At 38.8% G+C, this 22,445-nt stretch overlaps 1 protein-coding gene across 1 annotated transcript in view; it reads left to right on the plus strand.

The window, feature by feature from the left end:
* Dpp4 (dipeptidyl peptidase 4) overlaps window positions 1-19,480 on the plus strand; it is a 76,893-nt gene extending 57,413 nt beyond the window's left edge. The window contains exons 22-27 of the mRNA XM_035447071.1: window positions 3,145-3,199; window positions 3,815-3,914; window positions 6,636-6,700; window positions 16,594-16,666; window positions 16,934-17,007; window positions 18,563-19,480. Coding sequence (XP_035302962.1) covers window positions 3,145-3,199; window positions 3,815-3,914; window positions 6,636-6,700; window positions 16,594-16,666; window positions 16,934-17,007; window positions 18,563-18,664 — 469 coding nt within the window. The 3' untranslated portion in view covers window positions 18,665-19,480. The remainder of the gene's footprint in view (window positions 1-3,144; window positions 3,200-3,814; window positions 3,915-6,635; window positions 6,701-16,593; window positions 16,667-16,933; window positions 17,008-18,562) is intronic.
* Window positions 19,481-22,445: the final 2,965 nt, after the last annotated feature.

The raw sequence follows: 22,445 nt of genomic DNA on the forward strand, positions 1-22,445 counted from the left end.
GTATTTGACTCAAGAAAGGGAGTTAGCATACACACACTACTGTCATCTCCAAGTGGAGCCTGGAGATGGAACACACTGGTAAACTGAGGGATGAGTGTAGCATGTCAGTCAGATTTTTGGCAGCTGTGATAAGATGTCTGGCAGGAGGAACTTGAAGGAGCAAGAGTGTAGGTTCATTTTCAATTGTGGTTTGAGAGATTTCAATCCATTGTCCTTAGCTTGATTGATTAGGAATAAACTACAGTGTTTTCAGCCCTTTCTTCTGTGTATTTTGCTGACAATCTCACCTTATAATTGTAGTCAGCAATTATCATGCCACACACTGAATGCTAGGCAGTCCTAAAATTTCCTCCCCCAAATAAACTAGTCTTTCACCATTAAACCCAGCCTCCCACAAGGTCTTAGGGCATGGGCCAAAGGTAGACAAGTCCTTGACTACAATTAAAGCAAATAACCTTTGGTGCAATTCTTAATCAAATTCCTTTTCCCCGTCTGACTCCTAATGAGCACTGTTTGCTGCCTGCATTCCTATCCACATCCTGGTTTTCAAGCCCCCCACCACAATCTCTCATTAACCTCTGCTAACATCATTCTAGCTGGGTCCTTCAAAACATTTTTATAAATTTCTCTTCCAAACTAGTTCCAAAGATTTCTGTAGTATGAAATTTTATCAATCACAGTAATGACCCTATCTATGTCTTGGTGCCAATATTCAGTGTCAGTGAGATTTTTCACTGCAATTATAAATACATGACTAAACAACTTAGAAGGAGGAATTATTTACTCTTAACCATGATTTCAGAGATTTCTGCTCATATTCCTTGGCTCTGTTGCTTCTGGGAACATGGTGAGGTAGAAAATCATGGCAGCAAAACTCACAGTGTCCTACTTGCCTCGTGGAACAGCAGACAGCTTTCTCTTCTTGTTTTTATTCCTTCTGGGCCCTAGCTGATGGGAAGATATTGTCTGCATTCAGTGTGGACCTTCCTCTTTAAGTCATTTCCCCATAGACACAATCTCTGTACAATCAAATTGAAAATTAATTTAGTCATCACACTACGTGAACATCAGACTAAATAGTTGAGCCCATTCCTTATGGTCAAAACTGATAGAGAAGTTGAGTGTGCATTCGCTCTGGAGGGGGTCGTAACTATGAAGCTCCAAAAAATAGCTCTTACATCCTGGATAAGGGTGACTCTTCTATTTTGGAAAGTTGTAGCATACAACTGTCATGAATCACAATTATAAGGGCTTCCCTAAGTATGAACACCATCTCATTCTGGCCTTCTTACCCAGAAATATAAACTGACGTGTTTTGGATTAAAAGAGAGGAGCAGACTGTGGTAGGCTAATGACTTAAGCTTCAGAGCAACCCCGGGAAGTGGGTATTCTTATCGTGTTTTTCAAGTAAAGACACAGAACTGTCAGGGCAAAGTAGGTTTGGAATCCAGTCCATTCCATCTTTTCTGTTCCATGGAATCCAGCTAGTAAATTGGATATGTAACCTTTGGGTTTCCAGCCATTTGCATAGGTGTTTGGAGAAGGCTAATAAATGGGTGGTTTGAGATAGTGATGTAAAATTATAGACCAAGGAATGCAGAATGATCCATGTATTGAGAAAAATACCTTTGAGGAAAATTAATCAAAGAAAAGAAAAGATGTTGGCTAAGTGTTCCTAAGTGAATGAAATTCCCTATGCCAAAGTTAATTACTGACTATTGTCTTTAAAATATAAAAGAAATTTGAGATTAAAGAAAGGATGAATTAGAGGTTACCTTGTTGTAAATTTTTTTTTATCTATCAAGACTGGTCATGTCACTCTGAGAGGAGGCCATGGTTTCCATAGCATCATGGATCTGAGCTCTAAAAGTGCTAAAATTACCGAATTCAATATTTATAAAACAAAACATTAAGACAAAAATGATAGGAAGTATTACCTATATAACAAAACACTGTTACAGCAACTAAAAGGAGCTAAACCCAGCAATACAAGTGAATCTCAAAATAATGTTGAATGCAGGAAGCCAATTACCAATGTTTATATGAAGTTCAAAATCACATACAAACTCAGGTGGACTTTTATTGAATGCAGCAAAAAGAATCACTTCTGTTTATTGTCTCCTCTGGGACAGGAAAATGACCATGAGCTTTGTGAGAGCATGCACTGGTCTTCCTTGTAAAGGTGTATTATCCTGTGCAGTCATGACTCAGACCCTATCAATAGATACTCTGCATTTAAAGATACTGATTGACATGGAGGAGAGTTGAAAAGTGCTCTTAATTTGTTTTGGTACCACGACTTTGTAGCCTTGGACATGCATCATCAATTAAAAACAGTTAACTGCCCATCAATGCAAGACCTCCACACTTCCCATAACACCAAAAAAAAAAAAAAAAAAAAAAAAAACCTGTACATTCTATTCGATAACTTCCTTAAGTTAAAAAAAAAAAAAAGACTGGATTTAAGCATAAGATTAGGACAGAGATGTATAAAACAAAAGATTTTTTTTAAACCTGTATTTTAACACCTAACACATTTTGGGGCAAAGATATTCCTTAATCCATCAAAGAAAATATACTTTCTTTTAATGGTGCCGAGCTAGCAGATCAACACCCAGTACAGGTTTTGAGTTAGACATTAGTATTTGAATTCTCAGGTAAGAGTCCAGAGGCAATTCTAAGCCCTACTCAGCTGTTCTCTGTGCCCTTTCGTTTTTCTATTGCAGGGGGTAACCACTTTCAAACTGAAAAACATCTGGAGAGATTTAAATTCAATTATGTAAAGAAAAGTGCATCTGGGCTGCAAATTTTTATATAAAGCTGTGAAAAAAACTGCCAGGATTTGTTTTCTTTGAATCATGCACACACACACACACACACACACACACACACACACACACACACACACACACACCACAACACACACAATTTTATGTACTCAAATAACTCAAATCTTGTTCTTGTAGTTCTGATATTGTCATGGTAGACACTTATCTCAGGGGTTTTTGACTGCTGGCACTGGTACCTCTTAGTTTGTAATAGACTAAAGGAGATAACAAGTGTTTGGCCTTCACAGTTGTGCAGTTAGCTTAGTTTTCTATACACAGCAGAAAACTGATTTGTGAACTTGTTTCATGTTTTTAGACAATTTTTAAAAATGGGATTTGTGGACAGCAAACGGATTGCAATTTGGGGCTGGGTGAGTAGTTTGTTGTTTTGTTTTGCTTTATTTTGTTTGACTCATGGATTTGGATGCTCTCCTTAGTGAATATAAGCCAGTACAGGTTAATTTTTTGCATGCAAATATTTGGAGATGAAAATCATGTCTGTCGAGTGTTGGGTCTTAGAGCAGCAGGCTTCTGGAATGTCTACTGAGCTAGACACGTACCTCTGTTCATTATGATAAAGAGCCCAGAGCAAAAGTGGGGAAGGAGGAAAGGGTGGGCAGAAGAGGAAAAAAGAGAAAGGAGAAGAGGAAGGCATGGGGGCGGGGGGCGGAGGGGGGGCTTATTAATCAGCAAAGGTTTTGTGGCTTATTGTTTTTATTTACTATTTTCTTTCATTTGGATATATGGCACCAGGGTCCATTAATGTCCCATGCTTGTTTTCTCATCTCTGTGAAAAGGGACCAGGATTCTCAAAGTGTATTCTTTAGATACTGCCCAATTAAAGCCAATTTAAGCCTTCTATACCATGCTTTCTATCTCTAAAGAGGCACAGTATATAAAGATGTGAGAAATGTGGAAACCGCGACTCGCTTACCATATGTCCTTATTCCTTTACCTCCATAAAAATAACTGTTTCCATTCCCTAGTCATATGGAGGGTATGTAACCTCAATGGTCCTGGGATCGGGAAGTGGCGTGTTCAAGTGTGGAATAGCTGTGGCACCTGTGTCACGGTGGGAGTACTATGGTATGTAACTGCTGTTATATGCAAATAACTATTAAGTGTTGACTTTAACATTCCATCGAGAAAGCCATTCCTTTTTTTAGTTTTCTGTGTTTCTGGAAAATAATGGGCTGGTTCCTTTCTGTGGCTCTTTACAGAGATGTATTGAATGGTCTCATTTTGCTGTTATTCAAGCCAGAGTGCTATTGTGTGTTACCTACACATTTAATTTCTTCTTATCAACAAAACTGTTGCCAAAATTTTTAAACAGGCTTCATGCTACATTTCTCAAATAAATGTTTCTTTGTCTTTATTCAAATTTGATTTGGGACTTCACATATTAATGGTGGAAAGGAAGTGTGTATCTCTTCCCTTCTGAGTGAAGATCAAATATGGGTTGGGCGTCAGAGGAAGAGAAGAAGGGAACAGATGCATTTCCAGAGTGATTTGCTTCTCCACTGTCTTTTAGTACTAGAATATCATCCTCATTGTGAGATAGACCACACAGCATCATTCTTCTGAGACTAAAATGCCCAGGGAAAGACTCAGCAGAAATGAACACCGAGGGGTGGCAAGGAGATGCAGCATTTTTCTAGCATCTTCTCTGACCTCACTACAGTCCTTTTGTAGTAGTGTGAGAACAGAATTGTTGACAAAGAATATGGTCATTGATAGTGATATCCTACTGTATGGTAGTACCAGTCCTGTGAAAACACCTCCTTGAATGCCTCTCTAAGCTAAGGGAAATGTGCAAAACATCACTATCTTTCCGTTAAAAACTTGGCAGGTGCAGTTACAATTTAATCTGCACACAATGGAGTTGTTTTCATGTGATACTTTTGTTTGGAATCAATTGTTCTGTTGGATGGTTTGTTTCTGGAGACCTCTGGTGGTCAATAAAATAATAAAGTAGCCTTTGAGAGCTTGCAGACATGTGAGAGAAGTTCATTAAATGTAGATGCCCTAATACACAGTAACAAAAGAGAGCTTTGAATTTATGTGTAAATTTTCTTAATTTTATTCAAAATTGCAAACAAGGAATATATAAGTGGTGTTTTAAGACATTGTTCTAAAATTTCACAACTAAATTATGTAGCTATGTATATTTTTAAAAATATATATGTAAAATTTTCAGATCTTAATATTCATGTAAACATGGTTAGTGTAGATAAGAAAGAGGCATTATGTTCTAAGACAAATAGATTGAAGGTTGTAGAATAAATGTTGGGAAAATTTTTATTTTGCTCTGTCAAATATACAAGCCAAGTGGTTAATACTTGATTTTTTAAAAAAATAAAAAAATAAAATATACATGAAAAGTTTATTGCCTTGCATTTTAAGTGTCCTTTAAGATATTATATTCTTATAGGAGTGTACTCTACATACATAAAATTATATGTAGTCTGTATTCATTTTAAGTAAAATAATACACATTGCTGTTACTAATTTAGGAGACAAGGGAGGTAGTAGTGGAAAAGCAAACACTCACCAGGGTGTGTCTAATTTATGCCCTCAGTCATCCAGAAGCATTACAGTGTTGAACTTAAGCAATAAAAGAATTTAAAGAATTCATAAAATTAATGTCAAAATGCTTGTCCAAGCCAGTGACAGACAAGTGCAAAGGCAATACATGATTTCTACTTTATTTACCCCAATCTAGCCATTTAAGGAGACAGATTTAAAACATTACATAAGCAAAAGAAACCAGATTCCGAAATACACATGTTTTCCTTCATATGTGGAACTTAGAATCGACATTGAAATATAAAGGAACATCCATATAACTCGAAAGTAGAAGAACAACTATCTGGGAAAACCAGGGAGACAAGCATTCAAGAGGAAGGAAACAGGAGGGGTGATGGGCTCAATGTAGGTACAGTACAGGATGTTCTTGAATGCAATGTCTTTATTAAACCCACCACTTTGTACAATGAATAAACACTAATAACTAAAAAACAACAGCAATGAAACTTTTTTATGCAGCAAGTTCCATTATTGATGTTTTAGGGCAAATATATAATATAGAATTTCTTTTTTTAATTGAGTAAAATTATGTTTAATTACCCAAAATAACTAAACCAATTGTGCAACCTGTTATTCCACCATATTTATATATAAAAGAGCTTATGTCAGTTGAGCAGACAGATATTAATGTAATCTGTTCACAGTGCTCAAGTTTTAAAGCACAAAACTTGAGACCTCTCCCATAAAGTGAGGGAAAATAAATGTTTAACTTGAATTATGATGAAACAGCTGTGTCAATATGGACTGTTAAATTCTTTTTATTATAGTGAATCTCAACCTGCCTAAAATATAAGGTTTAAGTAAGCCACTAATAATTGATCATTGTTAGGTATTTCCCAAGGGAGATAGATTACCATAGCATAAGGCGTGTGTTTATCTTACTACCATAACTTTCAAGATAACCAAGGCACCAGATAGAAGACTTTCATTGAGTGGGTCTCTGCACATTTGACTTTTCTGCAGGTCAGTTGCTGATTGTATTTTAGGTTATCTAGTCCGGGCTCCCACAGCCCTGATCCTGTGGACTGAGTTCAGGGAAATCCTGAGTGAGAGTGGGTGATCTGGGCATCAGCATCTCAGGCTGCATCAGCAAGGGTTGCTGGGGGGGGGGGCGGGTACTTTCATGAGTTAAGGCACAGGAGGACAGGTAAAGTGATGCAATAGATCTAAGACACATTGTTACTGGAGGAGTTGAACCTCTTTTCTTTTTTCCCATCACAGACTCAGTGTACACAGAGCGCTACATGGGTCTCCCAACTCCAGAAGACAACCTTGACCATTACAGGGTAAGCAACAAAGAGCTGTGCCAATCTCATAACTGGGGATAAATGGCTTAAGAACTTCTTAATTGTGTCTATTTTACAAAAAATATATTATTTCCAACAAATTTCTTGTTAAAAAGAAATAACACAGGTGGTTTAGAGATTCTCCAATAGCTTCCCCTACTATATTTTGCATAATTACAGTCGTTATCATATGCTATATAGGTCACAATATGCATTCATTTGGAAATACAAAGCAACATCAGATAATTACTTTAATTATAAAAATTTCAGTTTAGAAAACATGTCAAATTCAACATATTCTTTTAGGACCCAGAAGACTCCTTAAGCCTTTAGCAGGATATTAAACTTTTTATGATATTATGATAATTAAAAGGTAAATGCATGCCTATAATTTTCTTACTCATAGCCAATTATGTAGATTTTTTTAACACGGAATTTGCATGAAGCAGGTGAGGTACCAGGTGCAGATGAGTAGTACCCTAAAGAGCCCTGTCCGTGAGTTACTACACAGCTTCTAACAGTGGGGAAGCAGTGGGCATCTTAGTCTCCAGAGAAGCCTCAGTATTTAAAACATGACCTGGCTGCAGTCATCACTTGCTGCCACTGCTAGTCTGGAGGCCACAGCAAAGCCATGTGGATGTCACCCTGATGCAGCTGTAGGAAACAACACCACGTTGACACTCTCAAAACTTTACTGACTCTGTGGGCCATATTAGTTGAGGGAAAAAAAATATAAACTAAATGAAAGCTTTTTGAAAACAAGGAAAATCATCCCTGACATTTCTATTCTCCATTTTTTTTTTCCCCTGGGAGAATGAATTAAAAAGAAAGAAAAACAAGAATAATGTCAACACGAATTTTTCTCTGTGTTGTGACTCTTAATACAAAGGCATAACAGTAACACATTGCTCTGAGCAATATATGTACATTTTTGTAAGATGCCATCGTTATTACTGTGGAGTCTGAAACCATCTGATCAAAACAAAATGAATTCAAAGTCTCTACTTTTGCAAGATGTGTGTGTGCATATGTGTGTATGTGTATGTATGTGGGTGTGTATATATGTATGTGTGTGTGTATATGTTGTATATGTATGTGTAAATGTGTGTGTATGTTGTGTATGTATGTTTGTGTGTATGTTTTATATGTATGTGTGTATGTACGTATGTATGTATATATAATTTACTCTTACCTGCCACTTTCAACTTTATTATTAAGCTTGTACGTGCAGGTGGACATGTTTGTGTTGGTGCCTGCATACTTTTAAATGTTTCTGAGACAATGCTAGAAAAGAAACCTGCAAATTAAAATGGCACACTGGACATCTTTACCTCCAAAGAAGCCTCATAATCAGGCTATTCCTACTTCTGTCAGAGGTTTCATCAGATACCACATACTGCGTTCTTCTCACTCTGCTCTACATCCCTTAATCTGCTTCAGACATTGTTTACTTCATTCATAACTACAATGCTGCTGGCAAGGGACCTAGCTCCCTTCATGATGGTAGCCCAGCTTGTACACTCTTGCTGTGTCTTCCCACAGTCCAGTCCATTTTATACCCTGCTTGCATATCACATCACACACACACCACACACACACACACACACACACACACACACACACACACACACACACTGTTTTAATGGTACTCTCCTGTGTACCCGGTCAAATCCAGTCTTTGGTCTTCAGCTAAGTAGTCACTCTCCTTCTCACAGTGGCCTGGTTTAAGTGTGAGATTCAGTATTTCTATAGCTGCCATGTTGTGACATTGCTATGGGTCCCTTATACCTGGGTTGTCATTTGTCCCCAATTCCCATGTACCAGGAAGCTTCAACCATCTTATCTCTGAAGGAGCATCTCTCTGTGTAAACATTATGTTACTTTCTTTGTGGGACTGTGGACTCTCATTTCAGTTTACTTGGGTTAGAAGTTTCTCTGCGTTGGGTTTTCCCCTCCACCACCCCATATTGTCACTCAACACTACAAGTCTTCAACATTTCACTCCTTGAGTATCCTATGAAACATAAACCTACAGCTTATCTCTACATAATAAAGAGTTTCAAAGGAAAATACTGTGACACAAGTGACATTTCTACATCACTTTTCTTATTTTGACTCTCGAATTTTTCTTCTTAACTACCCAACCTGAAAGAGGATTTTCTTGGCTACGTCAAAGCACTGAAAGTCCTGAAAACGCAGAGGTTTACTGCCTAGGAGCCTAAAGCCTGGCTCTGAAGAACGTTGATAAGAAGCCAAAGCGTTCGTTTTAGAAAACCCCCATTTGAAGAACTATTGAGGCCTGGGGCACAGGGTTAGGTTCAAACCCTGGCAGCAAAGGATGTCGTGACACCTGCCCGGCTTCCTAAGAACATTTCCCAGCTCTCTCTCTATAATACTATGTAAGATGGCACTTTTAATCTGCTACTTCATGTTTCTTTTTTCCAGCCTTTTCTATAGGCTCCTGTTTTCCACACCAATCCGCACTTCCCCAAACTGTACCCCCCACGGTGGTGGCCATTTTCATCTCTCCCCTTAGGTGTTCCCTGCATGAGGTAGTCATGTAAATAGAAGTCACTTCCTCCTGCCAATGGCAACACACGCACATTGGGTGCACGAAGTCACTCTCTCACTTCGCTGCACAGATGGCACCCGAGGACTGTTTAATCCTTCCACGCCAGGAGTCGGGTTTTCTTGGCATGAAATGCATTGCTGGCAATGGACACATTAAAACTGCCAGTACCAGGGAGCTAAAGGTTCCCAATGTGTTACTCAGAGGAATTATCTGGGAGGGCGATAGCTAAGGTGGGCTGGAGAAAGTGAGGCAAGTGCGCTAACGCAATCGTCTCCACTGTGCTCAGTTGCTTCCTCTAAGCATGGAGGACCGAATCTGTGTGGGGATCTGAATCTGAGTGGAGAACTGAATCTAAGTGCCTATTTTTGGTGCACAGCAGGCTTTAGAATAAAGCTGCCCTCCTTTGTTTTTTAAATGAGCCTGTGCTTTTGTCTCTGGCAAGAATATATTCAAAGATTCTATTTTCCTCCGAGGCCCCAGCTGCCCCTCTGGACCCCATCATCTTTTAATCTTTTACTTCTTTTCTGTCCCAGGTTTGTTTTGCTCTCTCTCTCTCTCTCTCTCTCTCTCTCTCTCTCTCTCTCTCTCTCTCTCTCTCTCTCTGCCCCCCCATCCTAACCCTTGAAAACACATAAGAGCTAATTCAACAATCTCTTAAAGGTTTTTGTCACTCTGCATTTCCATGGGTCAAGAAAATATTTTGGAAAAAAAAAATCCATTTAGCCAGAGTCTCATCCTGAATTATGAATGCACAAAGTGTGCTGTTGTGCAGTAACTAAGTTCATGTTCTTAGCTAAGAAGCCATTGATATACAGAACTATGGAGTTTGGAAGAGAATATAGTTTTTCATACAACCCAGATGAGAGGATTCGGTCTTAGGGGATAAATGACCCAGACTTTAGAGGAACCCAGATCTCCAAGAGGAACACACCTAGTGAATTTGGGTCCTTTGACTACTGAGGAAAGAGATGCCAATTGAATTGTCGGTGTGTGCTCTGCTCAAAGCTAGTATACCCACCTTAGCAGTCACTTGTGTGACTGACTCCAGTGGGATCATCATTTCCTATACTTTAAAAGCTGCCATGAAAATTACAGGGTCCTGGGAGGTTTAGACTCAATTCAGTGACACCTGCATAAGACTGTTTGAAGATGACCACACACCTATGGCCAAGTGACAGGGAAGGAACTCTTAAAGACTCCAAGGACCTCAAGGAGAAACCCTAAGGAGCTGGTCCCAGAGAGGAGAGAGGGATGAGCTAATCTTCGGGCAGATCTCAACACAGTCTCCATGCATAACAGACAGAAACAGCAACAAATTTAAGTAAAGAAATCAGACAACCAAGGATGCAACTCTACCACCAGTAGCCATTAGCATACAGCAGTGTAGCCATACCTCAGGGAGTGGAAGCCTGGCCAATGGGTGAACAATTTCTCAAAGCCCATCTGCAGTCAGAATTGCAAGGCATTATCACATAAGAAACTTCCATTCATCCACTCAAAGTGTCTGGCATTTGATTTGTTCAAAAGTTTATTACTTGTAGGTAACAAGTAAAACACAAGGAAGATAATTTTTAAAAGGTAGCAAAACATGAAGGTGAACATCATACACTATCCAATATGTATGAAAAAGACAAGGGACTTCTAAATTGTAGAGATGGAGGCTGGGAATCTATGTCAGAAGCCTGAAGGAAGGGGAGGAGGAGGAGCCAGAAATGTAGGATTCCAAACCCTATCCAGCATCACTTGTTATTCATTTGTTGTGTTAGTATAGCTAGACTCTATCCTAAGATCTTTACATGAATTATCAGCTTCAAACTCCCGCAAACACTTTGAAAAAGGGTAATTATTCTGATTACCACCATTTTATTGACAGGGAAACTGAGGCACTAAAATATTAAGCAACATATAGATGTTGAAGAGACACTATCTGAACCAGGAAGGAAGGAAGGGAGAAGACATGAGAGAGGTCAGAGAGGATCTCAACAGATTACAGTGAGAGACGGGGGGACAACAAGACAGACAGTGATGGAGAGAAAGGCTTCCTGGGACCTCCTAGACAGATCCAGTGAACTGCAGGATAGCTTTGGGAAGAGCAGACCACATGGTGACCAATAAATATGACAGGATGTAGACTGGGGAAGGAATTGTCTTGTGAATAAACAGAGAAGTAGAAGACCAAGGGCAGGAGGAGTGGGGGCCCCAGTCCTGAGCCTCGCTGCCAAGAGGAGAGGGCAGCCTGGAACACACAGAAGGGCTGATTTAACTTGTAGAGGAGATTTATTTTGCATTTTGCTCAGAATTTGATAGGCTTTTGGCAAGTGTAGGAAACAGTCATAGATTTGGCAGTCTTCTGCTAGCAGATTTGAAACGTTCAATCCTTAAGAACTGCTGCATCGTTAGGTTATGCAAAACAGGGTGCAATTTTGTAAATATGCCATCTTGTACTGATTTGACATTTGTTCTATTATCCCAGAATATGCCAAAGGGAGAGAGACCTTCAGATTTAAGCCAAACCTTAACTTGTTTGTGGAGTGCTGATAAAATGTTGACTGCTGTGTGATCTTTCAAGCAGCCAGTGTTGCTTGTGAGGCCTGAGGTAGAGCCCCCTGTCTGGGGTTGATGGGAGCTCTTTACTTGGCAACTCATGGGTGCAGTTGTTTGAGAGATGTACACAAGTAAAACATCTTATTTAGTGGGTTGGATTCAGTTTTTCTTAAATGTTTTCTGTGCCCTCTGCTTGGTATTAATGATGATCCTCCCAAATGGTGCCATTTAATATTATCCATACAGCATTGATTATGGGACAAGAATCCATAGAGTAATCTAATAAGCCCAAAGCAACAACTTACTGAGGTGATAGGTTTTTATCCTTTAGACCCAGTGACTGCTTGACTCTCTACAAGACCTGTGGATGGTAGTGAGTATTTTGGCTGTGATGTCAAGTGACTAGAATATACTGAAGAGAGGTTTGGGCTTTGGAGTTCAAATGACCTGCATTAAAAGTCTGCTTCCTTTACTCGTAGAAGTTTGAGCTTGGGGAGGTCATGTTTCCTCTCTGTACCTCAATTTTCTGTTCTGAATAATGGGAGTAACCAGACATGCCTCCAAGAGTCACAGAAGTGATTATAGGAGACCCCACATACCTGCCACAAAGGAAGCTTTGAAACCACAGCAGCTGCCACAATCCTTATCTTCAGGGAGCAAACTGTCCTTCTGGTTTGTAGATGGCAAGAGGGGTAGCTTGAAAATTCTTACACCTCCTGTTTCTTGCAGCATGTCCCTACTCTTATCAGCTCTTTCCTTTATTTCAAAAATACAAAGATTTATTTGTTGGAAGGTAGCTGAGGAACCAGCATGATCCAACAAAGCAGCTACAGATGGTTCTTCTTGGGGTTTGAAGGAAAAGCTCCTCACAGAGATGCTGTGGAATCGGCACTGCCACTGGACCAATCCTTTCCACTTCCCTCTGCCAGACTGTTGCTGGCAGCAGGGCTCTCCGGAAGTTTCTAGCCTCAGGAGAGTGCCAACTGCACCACCATTGCATCCTTGCCCATTTATCACTCTGAGCTTCCTTTTTCGTCGTTGGTGATAGACTATTCGGTTTGTAACTTAGTCATCCATTTCCTTTTTTATTTCTGTTTCCATGGATAGGCAATGGGGATCATCCAATTTGGGTGGGTTAAGTAGTATAATTAATATCTTTCTGGGCATTAATCATATATTGGAGGAATGCGTGCATTTCCTACACTGGCTTGCCTGTTTCCTCTACAGCTTGAAGTGTGCCATAGAGCAGGCAAGAGAGTCTCAATAGAGAAACCCGTCACATAGTCCAGTAGGGGACCACTCAGCAGAGGTTCCAGAGGCAAAGTGACATCATTGCATTTGGGGGTGGAGGTTTGTTTTCTGCACTGAAAGCCCCAAGGAGGGTGTGCTTCTAGCAGCTGTCTCTCTCTCTCTCATCGGAAGGTCCCTTTGGAGGCTTCTCCCAACGAGCAGGGAAACGTGCACAGAAATGGCACACTGATCTCGCAACTGCCGGGGAAGCTTTTGTTTTCTTTTTCTCTTGCTGCATTAAAGTATTTGTCTTTCTTTCTTTGTAGTGTAATATTGTTAATGTAAAACAATTTGCATCATGACACTTTTATCACAGTTTTCGTCTTTTTCTCAGTATGTTGCATTTCTCACCATGTCTAGTTCATCACAGCTACAGTGTGTACATCACAACATTTATCTTCGGCTCAGGGTTTTACTTGTTTATAAAAATTGTCTTCTTTCAGCCTGTATTCACTCCATTTAAGAAAAAAAAGGCAGCCAGAAACTGTTTTGGTCCAAACTCCAGTAGTTATCACATTCCTTGCTAACTGTCCTGTGTATTTATATGCCTCCCAACTATTACTCTATGTTTCAATGACATTTCTCCATCTCATGGCACTGAGAGGTGGTTGGAGCAGCTTTTGCTGTTCATGCTGCCAGGAAAGGCAGGCCCATGGGGCTGCTGGAGGTGAGGGGAGGGGAGGGGAGGCAACACAGTTGTATATCTGGGTCAGGTCTGGGCTGAAGTTAATTATCAGCTGTGAGCAGAAGGTGGAATTGAGCTTGTGCAGAAACAAGGTGGCAGGAAGTCAGTCAGCACAGGCTGAGCCCATGACTGCCAGATGAGATCACTTCAAAGGTCCCCTAAGGGGCTGTGGCCCTGCAATTCAGAATGAGTCATGAGTCTTCCAACCCCACCTTCCCATCTCCAACTATGTCAGATGTGAAACAATGCCTTTTAGGACGATTTGATTTGATCAGCTCTTGGAGGACAGAGGATTGCCCCAAGTTCTGTGCTATCTTAAGTGACAAATCCCTGCTGAGGGGAAAGACATCCTTTACCACTTACAGGGTTGTTCAGACCACTTCGGCTCAGAATCCTAAGCACCCACCATTATGTACTTCAAGTTCCAGGTTGTCTAGTTCCCATTTTATTTCATACCTTTCCTTTGCAGGAAGGCAATCATAAGTCCTTTGCAACTGTAGAAGACATGGCAGAGAAACAAAATAAAGGAGTTTTTTTTTTTGTTTTTTGTTTTTTTTTCCCAGGCTTGGTCCAGTTTTGACACTTCCTGGGGATGAATTGTGGTACAAGTTACTTTTCCTACAAAACACAGGATTAGCACTGACCTATTACAGGTGTGAGACTTGGACTCACTTTCATGGCCCCTTCAAGATAGTTAGCACAGTGACAGGCACAGAAGGAATGCTCAAGCCATGGTAGCTAGGGTTACTACTTGCCATGGTGTAGCAGTTAGTTGGAAGTGGGCAAAATGACTTAATAGATTACAGAATGAGAATATTTTATTCTGTTTACTCCATTCCCACTTAACTCTGCAAACATAAGCTAAATTATATTAGATAATGCCAGTGCTGTATGATTTCATTTACTTATTTAGTTGATAAATATTTAGTTGTATTATTACATGCTAATAATAACAATAGAAGCATGTCATTTTTATAATGGACCTTATTATTTAGTTGGATACAGATGAATGTTGTTTGACTAGATAAACAGATGGATGCAGAGATAAAAGTGGCAGTGTTGTGATGGACAGAGGCATGCCTGCAAGCATGCTGGATGAATGGATTCAAAATGGATAGATACATGTAGGACATCCCATCAGATGAAAGTTTCTCAAAAATTAAAGAAAAACTTGTAATGAATTGCAATGTTTATTTGGTAAGTTTATGAAGAAATTCTCAATTTATGTCAGAAATGTAATATGATCAGGCTGAGCAGGAACTAGCCTGCATAGACAGGATGAGGCATTTACTTTGAGCTATCCAGTCCAGGATGATCCAAGGAGTTTTAGTCCATGGAAACATTCTGGGTAACTGCACTGAATTTTGTAGACAGTATGTCACTTTCCAGAAATACTGTGCTACAGAATTTTCAGTCAGCATCAATAATTTACTTTAAACAATGTTTCTACCATGTCTCTTGACTCCTAAGTAGAATTATCCTTATTCCCACTTTGCAGAAATCAGGAATCAGAGTGCAGCATGTATGTCTTCAGTTGCAAAGCTCAGCAGTATTGAAACTGAAAACTAGACTTTAGCATATATCTGTAGCCCCATACCTTTCTGGCCAGACCACTAGGACTCCCAGCAAAAGTATTAAGTGTGCACTAGTTTTGTAGATAGAGATATCACTGAAATGCAGACCTTGACTCAGGAAGAACTAGCCGGCTGCTTTTGAGTCTGTGGAGATGTCATTGCCCTTTCCTACCCAACCCAAAACAGACTCTCTCTTCCCAGTCTCTAGCTGGCATTTTCCCTTCATCTCAACATTGTAACTAGTCCTAAATTTAAATCATCTGACCTAAGCTTTTATTAACGTTTGGGTATTTATTTATTTATTTATTTATTTATTTATTTATTTATGTTGTGAGACAGGGCCTCACTATGTAGCCCTGCTGACCTGGAACTCATTTTGTAGAACAGGCTGGCCTTGAGCTCAAAAAGATAAGCCTGCTTCTGCCTCCAGAGTGCTGGGGTTAAAAGTCTGACCTATGCTTTTAAAGTTTTTTTTTTTCCACTCACGACCTCTGACCCTTATTATGGGAGCCCCTAGATGACTTAGACCACAAAGTAGATCTTTTAACCCTCCATCCTGTCACCCTGGCTGGCTTGGGAATAACCCTTAATGGTGCCATTTTTCTCTAATATTAAAAATGAGGCCAGCCTTGATCTTTTTCATCCCTGCCCCCCTATATGTTACACTTACTTAGGTTTTAAACATCTGCTTCCAGAGAGGTAATGTTTGCTTTTCATTTAGAACCTAGCAATGTGGACCAAAGTTCACATGACATATTGCAGAGTATGTTTAGTTGCAAATGCTATGTACAGGCTCTTTGAAATGTAGCATGTATGGCACCATGTGACACATGGTTGCCATGGTAATACACTTTTTGGCTGAACTACAGCAGAAACCCATGGAACATACATTGCTAATATGAAACTCTGCCCTCTGCTAATGCATAGGACACAGCCAATCTGTGTTCTGGGACTCAAGGGGGGTTTGCATGCAGCCTAGGGGACAGGTGCCCTCTTCTTCCATGTGCAGGGAAGATGTGGCATTATTCCTTTCCAGTCCCTTCTCCAAGGCACAGGGCATGCTGTGCATTCTGCCATGCATGGAAACAGCATTTGCTTGAATATCGGTTTGCTATATTTTGTATCAAAGGGGGCCCCAGCTGAAAACATTTTATTTTGTAAACTGAAGTGAAAAATCAGTTATGGCAGATCCTTTTTTGAATAATGACATTCTTTTTCCCAATTTCAGAATTCAACAGTCATGAGCAGAGCTGAAAATTTTAAACAAGTTCAGTACCTCCTTATTCATGGAACAGCAGATGGTGAGTTTCAGTTAATTAGACTTTTTAGTATCACAGACAGGTTTGCAATTTCACTACTGACAAAACAAAAGCATGAGGGGCAAGACTGTTACATTTACTTCAATAAAACAGTGTTGCTTTCCACAACTCACTTGTCTTGGGCTAAATGGGATGCTGAGTCCTAGAACTTCACTCACTTTCTTCTTGTGCTTCCCCCCTCGGTATCTGAACACTCCAGAGGCTATTAGCTACTTGTTTATGGCTGTTTGTTCCCTTTCTTTCCCGCAGATAATGTTCACTTTCAGCAGTCAGCTCAGATCTCCAAAGCCCTGGTGGATGCTGGCGTGGATTTCCAAGCAATGGTATATAATAAGACTTTGTTCAGGGGGAACAAAGTATCTGGTGGGTCTAGTTTCCTCTTGAGGGTTACTTTTTCCCCAAGGATGTCTCAGAAGGTGGGACTGAAGAGGGCTTTATTATTCCAGTGTGAAGTTGGAGATGTGATATCCTTGAGTCATACACAGAGTAAATATTAGACAGTTTGAGGTTGAGAAACATAGTATTACATATCTGGGAGTGTCAAAACACCATTCTTCTATTCGTGTGATGGTTCAGTCTCTCCCTGTTTTGATTTGAAAGTAATCACTTATTCCATAAATGTGTGGCAGAGTAATTCTAAAGTGAAACCAGCATGATAATAACTGAAATGTAAAATCCATTCTGTTATGATTACTAGCCATCCTAACAACAGTGGGATATTAATAATCAGCATGCTTCAGTTCTTGCAATTGTTACACTATCTTTTGTTGAACAACTGCAGGCAACAAGCAATTAGGCTTTTTAAAAATACAGTCAGAAATGACTGAGGCTGTCTTTGCCTATACAGAGAATGTTTTGGTGGGTATTTAGTCTTCTATATTAGAGTTTTTCAGATAACATATATATATACATATATGTATATATGTATATATAGTCTTGTACTAATAATACTATTGTTTAAAATACAGCTTCGCTATCTCTTTTGCCTAGAAAACCCTGCCCCCCTCTTTTCTAACACATAATTTGCTGTGTGTTCATTTCCATTAGTGCCCACTGTTTAGGAGTGGGTTTTCTATCTTGTACTGAAAAAACCTTCCATATCTTTTGGGCCAGATTCTCAGTAGAGGTTTTGGTTTATTTTTTCCCACTATTTAAAGCAAAATCAGATAATACTTGAGGCATGATTTTACAATTAACTTGTGTCTCAGTAATACATGCTAGGCTGGCAGAAGCTTCCCAGTCATTTAGTAAGGTATGAGTTTCTATGTGTTTGACTCAGGTTGGAGACTCTTACATAAATGTCACATAGACAGAATTTTTAATTAGCAGTATACAATTTAACTGTTGGTAAATAATACATTTGACTTTTGACTTTACTTATTATATATATATACACATATATATCTTTAATATTTAAATTATTTTTTCTAGCCATTTAGATGCTTATATTGGAAAAATTACTTTAAAAACTATTTATTTTAATGCTTACTCAAGTGTAGAGAAATTTGATACTTGCTAGCACCCATTAAAATAGCATGCTTGCAGGTATAAACCTTCCCATTTATGGTATGGTTTTAAGTGACTTTTGACTCATATTTGGAAGTTGATTTGGGTATCTTAATTAGAATATACCTATGTTTAAAGTCCTATGCAGTAAATCCAAATGTACAGTGGATTTTCTCAGTACCTGGAAAAGAGGACCAGAGACTTCTTCAGGACTGACCATGTCTTGAAAAGCTCTGGGGAAGAACTAGACACCCTCTTTGATCACACTTCAGATTATTAACTATTCCCATTTAACACCATGCAAGCACTCATTTGAATATTTCCTTTTGCAACACAGCTGGCATCCTAATTCTGACCTCTTTATCTCTGCAGTGGTATACAGATGAAGACCATGGGATTGGGAGCAGCTCAGCTCACCAGCATATCTATACTCACATGAGCCATTTCCTCCAACAGTGCCTCTCCTTGCAGTAGCACAGCAAAACTTGTACTGCTTATTTAAAAACACATTTGTTCCCATTATCTCAAAACTGCACTGTCAAGATGACGATCTTAATAATGTTTGCAACGAGAAATTTCAGGCTACTTTCCAGTTTCATACCTGCAGTCCTAAGTAAGGATGTGTGTCTTCACAACAGATTATTACCTTACAGCAATTTGGAGTTTTCACTCTGATTTGTTTATCATTTAAAATTATTTCCACATCAGCTGCTGAAACAACAAATATAAATTATTTTTTACAAGAGCTCTGCATACATTTCCTGAGAAAGAATTTCATTTTTTTTTCTTACTAGACTAGTCCAAATCTTGTTCCCTTATTTAAAGGGATGACAAGATGAGGGTGATGATGTCATTAGGGCAGCAACAAGAGAAGGGGAACAGGGAGAGATTTACAGAGTATGGCTATAGAAGCAGGTCCAAGCATACCAACCCAACCAGGCTACTGTCAGCTCGCCTCAAGAAGTGCTGTTCACTGCCAGACTGGCACAGTTTTCTGAGAAAGACTACTCAAACAGTCTCAGGAAATCACATATGCAAAGCACCAAGTTCTCAGTAAAACCACAGCAGTTGAATAGACTCCAAAGAAATGCAAGGGAAACTGCCAGCAATGTAAGGCCCCCAGGTGCCAGTTATGGCTATAGGTGCTACAAAAACACAGCAAGGGTGATGGCAAAGCATTGTAAATGTGCTCTGAAAAATCACCGATGTTTCCTAGTGAAAAGAGGCAGCTTGGAACACATTGACTCGCCCTGTTAAAAGTTGAAAATATTTGTGTCTCAAATTCTAACATGAAGGAATACTTGCATCAGTTTTTCTTACTTCATTTCTTTGAGCATGTTAATTAAAATATTTTAACTTCATTGGCTTTTTAATGGAAAATGAATGAGAATGTTGTGTGTTATTATTTCTGTTCTCCACACTGGAATTTTGCCTGGTCATTTACTAAATAGGCCTCCATTTTTCAGAGGTAATGGGTTCCATCTTGAATCAAACTTAAATGGCATTGACATATGGACACATTTGTTCAAAGGTTCTTGTTTAACTTGTTAGAAATCCAAGACTGTCTTGTAAACATGGAAAGAGTTCAGCTTTTAAAAAAATTTAGATACATAAAACTGTCTAAAGTTAAATAATTCATAAGAGTTTATCTAATACCCATGATATTTCAATTCTCATAACTAACACATAGCTTTCAAGAAACTGATTAATAATAATACAGTCATTTATATACTATGAAAGACAAAATTTAATTTAATTCATGAACTCATATAGCTCAGGCACATGTGTAGCAAGACCAGTCTACAAGGTCCTAGATCAAGGAGCAGAGGTAGCACATGTTCCTGACAGCATGGAAACATAAGAGCAAATTAAACAGAAGCTACCCTTTGTGGGTTCATTATCCTAAACCACATCATATAATAACCCAGGTTTTGTATTAATACTTCTCACGATTACATAATATTTATATAATACCATGAATATTTTTGTTTCTTTCATTTCTAAATATGTTGTTTCTGGAGCCTGAAGTAATAAAAATATCACAGCACATATTTTTCAGGAAAGGAGGGTTTCAAATGGTGATAATGTGAATAAATTCAGTTTTTCTTTGACCCTCGTAGGACAGATTTTACTGGTCAATAAGAGTTGTAAATTAGATAAAGAAACTGATACATAAATTATGGACAAACTTAATTTAAGGGTAAGTTTGAAACACACAAGAACTAGCAATGTCACCAAGGCGTATAGACATGTCTCTTATGGGCTTATGCAACCTTTGAAAGTACACAGATCACCAAGCCTTCCTTCAAAAACTATGCTCAGAGTGCCTCAGCACCCAGGGGCACATGTGCTAACAGAATGGAGAAATGATTCATGATCCAGGATCACTTCAGTCTGTGTGGCTCTGGGCATTGTGTTTCTTGATCAGAGTATTAGCAGTTCCACTTCTTGGCACTTACTGCTTTTGCACTAAGTTGGAGTGAGAATACTGACTTATAAGACTACTAGATTTGTACAATATTTAAGATTCAATAAATTCTAAGTGAAAAAACATACCAAAACACAAGCATGTTTTTTTTTCCTAAAATAAGATAATTTTGTTGTGCCAACTTTATGACAGTTATTTCAGCAGTATTTTCACATACGTCCTGAGTGACCTGAAGCATATATTCAGGATGTTTTTGGGGATACAGATGGCTGGGAATGAAACACAAATGGGGGTTATAAACCATAACCATAATATCATTGGCTAACCCACAAGAAATCTCAGAGCCTCATATTAACAACACAGTATTTGATCATTTCTCTGCATGTCATAATTTTCTGACAATATTAACATTTAAGCCCTAGAATTTGAATTAATAAAATGAGATTTTTTTTACTGCTATTGAAAAAGGTATGTCTTTCAGTGCCTATAGAGCAGTAGTTCTCAACCTTCCTAATGCTGCATCCCTTTAATACAATTCATGTTGCGGTGACCCCCAACCATAAAATTAGTTTTGTTGTTACTTCATGACTGTAATTTTGCTACTAACAATGAGTCATAATGTAAATATCTGTGTTTTCTGATGGTCTTAGGGGACTCCTGCGAAAGGATCATTCAACCCCCAAAGGGGTTGTGACCCTAGGTAGAGAACCACTGTTATAGACCATAAATGTCAACAAATTAAATATAAGTCCTTGTTCTACATAGCCTTTCTGAAGAAATTCTCCAAGCTTGTGAAATTTCTCAAGAAGCATCCATCATGATACTGAGATTAATCAACATTCAACATTGTGACCATTCCAATACCCAAAATCCTATCTCCATCTCTCTATCTATAGGGGATTGGTTCTAGATTCCCCTGTGGATATAGGTACCCAAATCGAATGATCTTCAAATATCTCCTGTGAAATGGCATAGACTATAAAAATAGAAGCTTGTCTTCCCCTATACTTCAAATAATCTCCAGATTCTTGTAATATCCTGGACAATGTAAATGCTGTGTATAAGAGGAAAAACAAATACATGTTGATGCAGACATAGTTGTTTTAGAAACATTTTGATCAGGGATTGTTTGAATTCTGAGATTCAAGAGACATGAAGATGAAGGTCCTTGAAGGTACATTAAGGGATGGGCCTGTTTAGGTTACTTCTATACAAAATCATAACTTTGTGAATTGTGAGCAACAAAATGGAATTCACTGCTTAGTTATAGTTCCATTGTTATTGTGGAGAAATGAGTGATGAAGAAAGTATAGTATATTGAGAAATTGTATTCAATTTGATTCTGATTCTAAGAACCAAAGTTAATATCCTATTAGGGATAAACAAAATCCTTTCTCACCTCAAGATTGAGATATAGTGCCCTTCATCTGAAATCAGGACACACAGGGCAAGATAACCAACAGTTGTGACAAATATAGTATTTAAGGAACATTATCCAGACTCTCTGAATTCAACTCCACCTGAGTTGCAAAAGGCACAAAACTTCCTACCTCAGAACTGTTGCATGGCTGTGATTTACATATGCAGTGCTTAGCATCTTCCTTTCCAGTTTTCTTTCCTCCTAGCCACAGCATTTTGCTGTTTTTCCTACTATGGTGGCTGTATACATTGCATAGATTTTGGTGTTAAACCTCCATGTTCTCAGGTGCCAGTTCTGTGTAGTGTCATGTACTGCTGGTGTTCTCTAATGTGACATATCCTTTATCATAACTGAACACCAGCATTTCCTGAAACACTGAACTGGAACAACCTTTGCTGTTTGGGTAA

This window comes from Cricetulus griseus, chromosome 6 (assembly GCF_003668045.3).
Source record: "Cricetulus griseus strain 17A/GY chromosome 6, alternate assembly CriGri-PICRH-1.0, whole genome shotgun sequence".
Taxonomy (NCBI): domain Eukaryota; kingdom Metazoa; phylum Chordata; class Mammalia; order Rodentia; family Cricetidae; genus Cricetulus; species Cricetulus griseus.